The sequence below is a fragment of the Penaeus japonicus genome, unplaced genomic scaffold, assembly GCF_977035675.1.
Source record: "Penaeus japonicus unplaced genomic scaffold, GWHDUDI00000001_assembly GWHDUDI00000034, whole genome shotgun sequence".
In the NCBI taxonomy this organism is placed as follows: domain Eukaryota; kingdom Metazoa; phylum Arthropoda; class Malacostraca; order Decapoda; family Penaeidae; genus Penaeus; species Penaeus japonicus.
Window position 1 is genome coordinate 18,996,611 of NW_028234436.1, and position 10,000 is coordinate 19,006,610.

Here is a 10,000-nt window from a genome sequence, read left to right on the forward strand (position 1 = left end):
TTGCTCTTTCCTGGTGAAGAAGCCAGCCTGCGAGAGGGAGAAGTGAGTCAACTCTTGTGCCGAATATGAATCCGTTCATTTCCTCCACTGACTCAAAAGATACATTTGATAATTGCAGTAGAAATTAAAATACAATTGTACTATTATTATTTATTTTTACTTATTGCAGGATAACTACTAATAGGCTCTCCAGCCATGCACTGTCTACAGTGTATTGCCACAGGCTCTTCAGTTATGCTCTGTCTATACTTTTCTTAATATGAGACCCTAATTCCGGCTCTAAACAGTAAAAGTGCGCATTCCCTGTCATATATATATATATATATATATATATATATATATATATATATATATATATATATATATATATATATATATATATATATATATATACACACACAGAGAACAGTTACCAAACCATACAGTTTATGCAACGCTCAAGAACTCAAGCGATCTACGAGGTTCCCGGCACTGGCCATGCAATATCAAGGTGATACGGTTTGCAATAATCTGCTCACCTTGTAGAGGCCGTAAGCAAGAAGGATGAGGAGTAGGAGGCCGCCCAACACAGCCAGCAGGATGACCCACCAAGGGACGCCTCTCCCAGGCAGACTATCCGGCTGCACTTGCGTTGTCACCACGAAACTGGTCTCTCTAAGGATTGCAAAGGGGACCTTATATCGGATTGTGTTTGCTGTGGTGTTATCAGTCACCGGTAGTGAAATATAATCGTGCACCGAAATTCAATGTTTCAGGGAATACTTGGTAATTCCATTAGACTTTTCAGGCATATTTTACCAGAGAAATCACCCCATTCAGTTGAGGAAAAGGGCTTAATGGTATACCTACATAGAGTTTAAAATGTCATACGTAAAACCTAGCAAAAGTAAAGCAATATGATACTCAAACATTCACATGATAATAGGCAAAGAGAAGAAGAATAAACATACTTTTCCCCAACAAAGCTGAGACCAGGATTCAGTGACAAGATCTTTGCTCTTGCGTAACTCTGCACAACGGCTCCTCCTTTCGCCGAGATGTGGCCGGCTGCGGAGGAAGACAAGATTCCGTTCAAGGCAAGTTACCACTCGAAGTTGACCTCGAAGCTTAGTGGGCGTACAAGACGTGTCCATAGAGGAGCATGTTCACGAGGCCACGGCTTGCGATAGGGTTGCTAGTTATTTTTTTTATTCCCCCTTCAGACAAACGTTGCTAAACATTATCCTTATTATCTTTTTCTTTGTTTCTTCAAACAAACATTGTTCTTAGTTAAGAGCAAGATTCCCACAAAACACACGGACAGTCGGGACACTAACCTAGGACGGTGAGGTTGAGGGACATCTTAATGGATAGTTCGGCGAAGCTAATCGAGGCTGGCAACGACTTGATGAGGCACGAGAAACGAGCACAACTCACCAACGGATTCGAACAGTTTAGCTTGACTGGTTCCAGCGAGGTATCTTTGCTTTCCATGCTGAGGGAAATTGGGCGAACTGGTTTAGCACAGTATGTACTCTGTTGTGTTTATTCTTCAAGGTTCTTATCAATTTTATTATCAAAATAAAAAAATCGACTTTTCTAAAATAGTGTAAATGCAACGACTTATAAAACAATGTAAGTGAAGATGATAAACAAGTCGTATTAAACCTTTGAACTTTCGTAGCAACACAAAAGACCAAAATCGGAAATATTATTAAGGAAGAGAAACCCAAATATCCTCAATACCTGCCTCCCAAGCCACTTACCTGGAAATGATCTGCTGTTCCTTCACTTCAGGTTCGCTTACATTTGTTAGCAACGGGACTCCGAACGTGTCTCCAACGGGTTCCTCGTCTGGCCTAACAGAGGCACCCACAACACGGCACTGGAAACCTTGCTGCTGGAAGTTTGTCTGTGAAGAAGAGGTACAGTTCTTAACCGCCTGGCAATGGAGATAATCACACTGCAAAGGAAGACATTAAAGGCAATAAAGATACAGCGAGAGTATTGCAGCAATAGAAGACTCACGCAGTATAATTCGAAAATGTTTGTTAATGATATGATTATTGATTTTACGGCTGAGTGGTTCAGACTTGCAACTGAGCCCCTGAACCTGGGATGGGTCTCTGCAACTGAGCCCCTGAACCCGGGCTGGGTCTCTGCACACACCTATAGAACAATAAAAATACCTCAGGCTCGTTGAGAATGTTGACGAATGTTGAGGACTTGCCGCGGGTTGTGAAGTTCACTGGAACATCCACGATCAGTTCAACTTCGCCGACGGGAGTAGGCCCGCTCTTCTTAAGCTGAGGGGAGGACAGTGCATCATAAATCCGTCATTATGTACAAAATAATGCACCATACATCTGCTATTACGTACAGGATCATGCACCATACATCCATTACCATGTGCATGTAAAACAGATATATAAGTCATCATTCTTCCCACATGTATTTGGTATCAAGCAAACATGCAGTTCCTAGTCCTCACCGAAAAGATGTGCTGGAACCTCGGGGTTGTCGTCGTGTTAATTTTGTTTTCCTCCAAACGCTGGTACAGAATCTGCTCTTCCTTGGAGTACCTGTGAGGGAATAGCTGTGTTATATACACATTTTCCTACAATGTATGTGTGTGTTTGTTTATGTATGTATTTGTGTGTGCGCACGTGTGTTGTGTGTGTGTGTCTCCCCATGTGTATGCGTGCTTATTCAAATACTGTATATTTAGAATCAATGATCGTCTTATAATATACGCTGATTGTTGTATCTCTTTGCATTTGAGAAATACAAAAGCAATTATATAATGACAACATTTCTGAACTGACCTGAAGGGAAATGTGAAATGAATGTTTTAACTTAACAAAGATGCCTCATTCTAGTCTCAGTGTTAGCAGAAACACATACCCATGAAGCTTAAGGGATGCTTCGGCGCGCATGGGCAACGCGTAAGCGAAGGCATTATCCTGAGGGCGTGCCTCTGTGCCTTCTCCTGCCACTTCCACTCTGATGGAACTGTTGGTGGCCCGGTCGTCGAGCTGGCTGATGTCTATGGCGACTTTGACTTCATCCTGAAGAGCAGGAGGACAGTGATAATGCCGAAGGTCACTGCGTTATATTGCTTCTTCAACGGAGTGATATAGCAATGAAGCCAAATGGCTCTCGACATAATCGTGTGTTTTTGTGGGTTTGCCTTTGTTATTTTGCTTATGGCACGAATCCTCCAAAGGTCGAACTTACACACCTGACTGTCCACTGTGATGCTCTCTATGTGTGCGAATATTGAGCATGCCAGTGATATCGCTTTCATTTGAAGGAAGTATTTATTTCACAAAACTCACAAACTATCTTTCATATCATAAATAACTCATCATTATGAAGAGTCATTGATTTAGGTGATTACTGAATTCTTCGTATGAAATATATCACGGTTTCCTCGAAAACTGTCTGAGACAAACCCCAGTGTTCGAACAACTGAACTGTGACTTTACTTGGTACAGCCGCTGCCTTACCTTCTCATGAGGCATAATCGGGTTCCTGAGATGGCACGCGAGGAAGGTCCTGTTGTCTGCAGAAGGGAAGTCACAGTTGTGGGTGTTGGGTAACAGGAGGGCAAGGGGTGGATTCACGCTGACTGTTACGTTGGGCAGGAAAACAGGTTCACCCGTGTTGAACACAGTCACAGTCACGGAGGGTTTGTCTTCGCCACCGATCACGAATACTGTTCTGGAGAGTGGAAGTTTGAAGGGTTGATTGGTGTATGCGTTCAGTTGACTTTGGTTTATGAAGCAACAGCTGACTTTAAGACAAGTGGATCTTTCGACATCGCCAAAATATTGGAAATGCAGAAACGTAGCAGAGAGGAGGCCTAGTCTGACAAGATAATCACAAGAGAAGACTTACTCTTGGTCGAGTAAAGTGGTTTCGACTCGCAGATCCACACGACAAGTCTCGTCGCCGTCCTTTTCGCAACCCGTAATTATACCCACGTGCTCGGTCTTACTGGCAAGGTGACCGGGATCCATTATCGGTTGCGCTGAGGAGAAAGAATTAGCAAAGAGTTGAACAGGAGGAAGAGCCAAGAGCGGAGACCAGAGAACGAAATGGCCCAAAATAAAGCCAAAATAAGATTGCTCAGCAAAGTCTCCCAACTAAAATATACTCCACACTCCAACCTCAAACAGGAGACTATCTATATAAACAAAGAATAGAAAATACTCACAAAGAAGTTGGGAGGACTGGGAATGGTCCAACTCCCATTCAACTCTCATCAGAATGGGCTGCCGGGCATCAATCTTATCCGCCTGGGGAATGGACAAAAAAAACATCAAAATATTCGAAAAGGCTCGAATAATCCAGCCTCACTTATAATGAATAAGGACTTCATTGAACCGCCCACCCTTCCGAAAAAAAATAAAAAAAAATCAATAACTGACCTTTAATTTAACTGCGTATTCTTTGCACCTTTGCTCTCCTATTAGGGTTGTCTGAGAGAAGGACTTGACGAAGGTGTTGGTGTCAGGGAAGAAGGCTCGCGGGGACAGAAACTTGTAGTCTAACGTTATGTTCCCCTTGAGGCCTGCAGACAGGGATTCATTAGGTTACTCGGGGTAATTACTTACATCTTTTTAGCTTATCACCCCATATATATATATATATATATGTGTGTGTGTGTGTGTGTGTGTGTACATATATATGTATTTATATGTACATATATAAATACATATGTGTATGTATATATATGTATATATATAAATATATATGTGTATGTATATATATTTGTACATTTAAATATGAATAATATATATATATATATGTATGTATGTGTGTGCATACATATATATATAGATACATATATATGTATATGTATATATATATACATACATATATATACATATACATACATATATATATATATACATATATATATATATATATATATATATATATATATATATATTACGCCCTGATTCCTAATATAGAAATTATTATTGTTTTGTTATATTTACTTTATTTAATGTATACTGACTTTGTTTCAAGTGAAGAGCGAGATGCGCAAACCAAGCGTCCTAGTCAGGAGTGTTTTGTTGACATTCGAGAGAGACACGTGGGGAACCCAGGCTGTGATCGCTAATGTGATCTCTCACTATTTTGTTAGGTCGATTGTAGCGTTATTTCTTCCAAGTTGTGTTTCTTGTGGTGCTTATCGTGGATTTGATGGGTTCAGCTACAAGGTTTGGTGGAAGTATTTGATCTCAGTGGTAGGATTATTGTGATATTAACGGAAATAGTTAATGTGTTCCTGCATTGAGTTTCGAGTCCATTGTTTACACTTGGGAAATAAGGACAGAAAGAAGGTTTACTGGATATTTTCATGCTGTGTGATGTTGTGATTTGCCTACTCAGGTTGTTAACAAAAATAGTTAATGTTTGTCTCACAGTGTTCGGAAAATCCTTTTATACGGGGATTGGAATTATTCGGAGTGAATACTGTTGGAGGTGATAGTGAAAGATATTCTATTTAGTTTTGTATCAGTGATTTGAAGATTCATGTTGTGCTTATTTCTTATGTTCTGCTTAATGAAGAAGACAACTTTATTTTAATATAATTTTGAATTTTATATATAACTGTTTCATTATCCGAAACTCATATATTTGTATATATATAAATTATATATATATATATATATATATATATATATATATATATATATATATATATAAAGAGAGACAGAGGCAAGACAGATAAAAACAGAGAGAGAGAGACCCAGAACGGGAAATGAAACTAAACAAACACAGAAAGAGAGAACGAAAAGGAGAGAGGGGATACACAAGAACCCAAACAAAATATATCCACCAGCAAAGCTTACAAGAACCAGAGACTCCATACCTCGACGCCCTCCAGTACGAATGACCCAGTCTCACCTAGTTCCGAGGGGGCGTTGAAGCCTCTGTGGTCGAAGCAGACGAGCAGTTCGAGCGAAGTGTCGTTGAGAGCGACACTTGTCGGCGAGGAGGTGATCAGTCCTGCAATTGACACTACTGGTCGACTTCTCAGGACTGCAACATGTCCAGAGAGGAAGCTGCCTATGGCTAAGTCTGGAAGGGAGTTGTGTGGTTATTATTCGTGTTAGTAGTATCACCTGTTATTGTTAGTCTTATTAGTTGTGGTAGTGTCATTGTTGATATTATTTATTATTATTATGATATCATTATCATTAAGATCATCATCATATTGCTATCATTATTAATTAATAGCATTATAGCTGTCATTATCGTTATCAGTATAATAATCGTTTTCATCATTATTATTGTCATTATTATTATCATTATTACCACTATTATTATCACTATTAGCATAATCATAATAATCTTAGAAATGATAAGAACATTACAATGGTGATGATCATTATCATTTTTAAGATGATAATGATAATCATAACAACGATAATAATGGTAATGATGATAATAATAATGATACAAATAGTAATGACAATGATAATAATAATGATAATGCTAATACTGATAATGATAGTAATAATGATGATAATAATGATATCAATAATGATTATAACAATAATAATAATGATTACGATAATGATAATGATAATAACGATGATAATACTGATAATGATACTAATGAAAATAATGGTAATGATAATACTACTAATAATGATGATAGTAATAAAAATCATAACGATAATAGTAATGATGAAAATAATGATAATAATAATGATAATAATAATAATAATAATGGCAATAGTATTGATAATAATAGAAACCAAAACTGCTCCAGGCATGAACCCTAAGCCGGGCTCTTGCCAGAACTGATTCCAAGTAACCAAACAAACAAGTACGTAACATGAGCTGATCTCTCCACTCTCCACCCCCTCAAAGTACATACCAGGATAGCCATTGACGTCGATGTCGATGCCTCGCGAGATCGACATGCCAAAGCCCGAGAGAGGCACCGAGAAGTGTTGTGGCGTGAGATGCTGGGAGAACTTCGGCCTCAGACCCTGCAGGGAACCGAGGTAGATGTAAACCGCCCCTTGATCGTCTTCCCAAGGAGCACCCACGGCTATGTCTGGAGGACGAGGGAGAAGTTCTCTTTAGGTATGTTTCCTCTTTAATGTAGGTCTCAGATCTTAAGAGGAACTGTTGTATAAACCATTTAGGCGTAGTTCATTTGCATGTTCATGTGTATGCAGTGTGTATAGTGTGAATAAACTTTTCAAAATTCTATATTTTATAGTTTATATATCAATTCTATATATAAATTTTATATATGGATATGTGAATGTGAATTAAGGATTACTTTATTCTGTATTTGCCATTGGGATCTCTGCATTTCAAAGAAAAGAAGGAATATCTGCCATACAGATAGGCAGCAGGAAAGTAAGGATTCTGCTTATCCTCTGAATCTTCTCTATGCTGAAAGGAAGGAATTATTTACGTGTCGATAAACAACACCTTTTTTCTATATTTGTCATCTAGGTGTCTGCTGTCTAGAAAGTATGGAAGAACTTCCAGATGTATAGAAAGACAACCGTGTATTAAGGATGGTTCGTTTCTAAACTTGTCATCTTGATTTTTGTTCTGTCTAGAAAGTGAGGAAATGCTTCTATATATAAAGAATATAAATAGCAATTCATTTAGGACGATTTAGTATCGTAATTTACCGTCTAGACCTCTACTATGTCGAGGAAAATAAGAATAATGACGACCTCTCTCCTCTGTATTCCTCTCAAAATCTTAGCGAGGACTAGAAAATAAAGAACTAATTATTCACGTATAGAGAAACAACCAGAAGAAATAAAATACCTCCACCCAACCAACCAATTACCAACATTTTACCAAACGAAATTCACAAACTATAATTATCGTACACTGATAAACAGCTCCCCAAAATTTAAGAGAGAAACGTAAACAAACCGCATACCCGACTGACCACGCCACAAACACCTGCTTGAGTGTGTTATTGGACAGCCTCCAGAGAGCGCATTCATGCTTCATCCATTCATACTTCATACATTCATGCTTCATGCATTCATGCTTCATGCATTCATGCTTCATAAATGCAGCCAGTCAAGTCTCACGACATTTTCTACTACGTCAAGGAAATGACCGGTAGCCATGGATATCAGCTGGATCATATCAAGACTATGGACTATGGCTTTCGTTGGGTGTGAATAACATACAACTCTATGGTTTCGTGTGTGTGTGTGTGTGTTATTGAAGCGCATGATTGTTTAGCTTATTGTGACAAGTAGGTTTATCTTATCTTTATTCTGTCTTTCTCTCTCTCTCTCTCTCTCCCTCCTTCCCTCGTTCCCTCTCCCTCACCCTCTCCCTCTCTCTCTCCCTCACTCTTACCCTCACCCTCACCCTCTCTTTCTTTCTCATCATATGAGTGTATACGCTCTCCAAGCTTTCGGTTAGGCCTAACTCAAGTAAATTTACACATGAAAGGAACAAATGAACGTTATTTTTTCTTATCATTTTCATTCTTGAAACCATGTGAAACATACCTTCATATCCATCTTGGTTGAGATCTCCGCATGCCGCCAGCGTGGTGCCAAATCTCGCCCCGGCTTTGGCACTTCCGTAATATCGTCTGTCCGAGGCTTCCATCGTGACATAACCTTGTTTCTGTAGAAGGGTTTATCATTATTCATATTACATTAACATTGCTGATGAAGAGATGTTTATCAGTAAAGCCGTTTGGAGCATCATCAAAAAAAAAAAAAAAAAAAAATCTTAATTTTTGTAATTGTCACAGTGAGGAGGAGAATGATAATATCTGACTGTAATCTCCTTGGGATTCGATTAAGGGGTTCTTTATAATGTTGGCTGCAACATAGAGAATGTCTCTTTTCCATTCTTAACGTTTCTGGTTTACACTGGAAGGAGGAGGAGAATGAGGAGAAAGAGAGAGGGTCAGAGGAGGGTGGAAAAGAAAAGGAGGAGGATAAGTAGGATCATCAGCAAAGAGCCATCGTCGGTTTTCTTGTTTCTTCTCTTCGCGGTTCCCAAAATGGACTCTTCAGTTCCTTTGCTGGATTTAGATCTCCCCTGCCTTACTATTTCCGTTGGAGCAGGACCCTTCCGGCTCTCTTGATTCATACAATGAGGTTTGTTCTTGAACATATACATACGATGTCCTTGGGTACGTGCCAATCCTTGCTCTTACCCTTTTCGTATCTCTTGGCGCGGGTGGGTTGCCACTTAGAGACTTGTGATTTTTCCTTTTGCTATAGAATTCACCTATTTTGTCTCTAATGTCGTAGCTAATTTCATCTCCTGGTCTCCTTCGGTAAGCCTACTCTTGGTGCGTTCAACATTCGCAATTTCCAAGTTATCTTTGTTAAGACATAAATCATGTTCTGTTTCATTCCTATCTGAACACATAGTTCACAGAGCCTCCGAACGCTTCAACAGTGGATCATCAGGTGGGAACAATAGATTCGTGGATTTTTGGCCTCTAGGACCTCAGCAATTTCACCAGTAAGTTCAGCACTCCTTGGTTTATTTGGCTCTCCAGTCATGACTTCTCCTGAAGTGGTATCCCACCTTGTTTCCACACACAAAATGCCCTCTGGAGTCAACCTCGGATCATTTAAAGGTGCCGAGGATGATTCTTTACCAAACAGCATCCAGTGCTCATGTGTCCAGTCTTGGGGAGTCTATGAGAATCATGCTTGTTGCTTTTGTTTTTGTTTTTTGTTGTTTTTTTTTGTAGGTTCAATCACCTCAGAATTCTTTATTGATCTCATGGTCTCCCCATCGAATACACAAACTCTTTGCCTCTTCTGGATTTTAAGGCAATGCTCCCCTTTGCCAATTCCTGCATGGTTCTCCTCTACCTCGCATGAGCCTCTATATCTCATGACTGGCATTCATCGCTACCTCAAGATGACAAACAAGTTCTTCGAAATATCAGTCGGCGGCTCACGATCAAATCTGAGACCGGAATCGTATACACCTCTCTGCTTAAGTATACAGAAGAGATGATCGGCAGATA

At 39.4% G+C, this 10,000-nt stretch overlaps 1 protein-coding gene across 5 annotated transcripts in view; it reads right to left on the reverse strand.

The window, feature by feature from the left end:
- The window catches only part of LOC122256010 (integrin alpha-PS4-like), a 31,314-nt gene that overhangs the window by 748 nt on the left and 20,566 nt on the right, over nucleotides 1–10,000 (reverse strand). For 4 of the 5 annotated variants that reach the window (XM_086530892.1, XM_086530893.1, XM_086530895.1 and 1 more), the window contains exons 9-23: nucleotides 8,508–8,628; nucleotides 6,881–7,063; nucleotides 5,902–6,075; nucleotides 4,413–4,555; nucleotides 4,199–4,280; nucleotides 3,880–4,012; nucleotides 3,489–3,702; nucleotides 2,884–3,047; nucleotides 2,471–2,561; nucleotides 2,169–2,285; nucleotides 1,746–1,891; nucleotides 1,317–1,474; nucleotides 951–1,047; nucleotides 519–654; nucleotides 1–27 (exon numbers count right to left, since the gene is read on the reverse strand). The exon at nucleotides 1–27 is cut by the window's left edge and continues 748 nt beyond it. In XM_086530892.1, the coding sequence (XP_086387018.1) occupies nucleotides 1–27; nucleotides 519–654; nucleotides 951–1,047; nucleotides 1,317–1,474; nucleotides 1,746–1,891; nucleotides 2,169–2,285; nucleotides 2,471–2,561; nucleotides 2,884–3,047; nucleotides 3,489–3,702; nucleotides 3,880–4,012; nucleotides 4,199–4,280; nucleotides 4,413–4,555; nucleotides 5,902–6,075; nucleotides 6,881–7,063; nucleotides 8,508–8,628 (1,986 nt within the window). Of the gene's footprint in view, nucleotides 28–518; nucleotides 655–950; nucleotides 1,048–1,316; nucleotides 1,475–1,745; nucleotides 1,892–2,051; nucleotides 2,093–2,125; nucleotides 2,286–2,470; nucleotides 2,562–2,883; nucleotides 3,048–3,488; nucleotides 3,703–3,879; nucleotides 4,013–4,198; nucleotides 4,281–4,412; nucleotides 4,556–5,901; nucleotides 6,076–6,880; nucleotides 7,064–8,507; nucleotides 8,629–10,000 lie in introns of those variants that run through there. The other variant, XM_086530897.1, reaches the window with a different exon arrangement.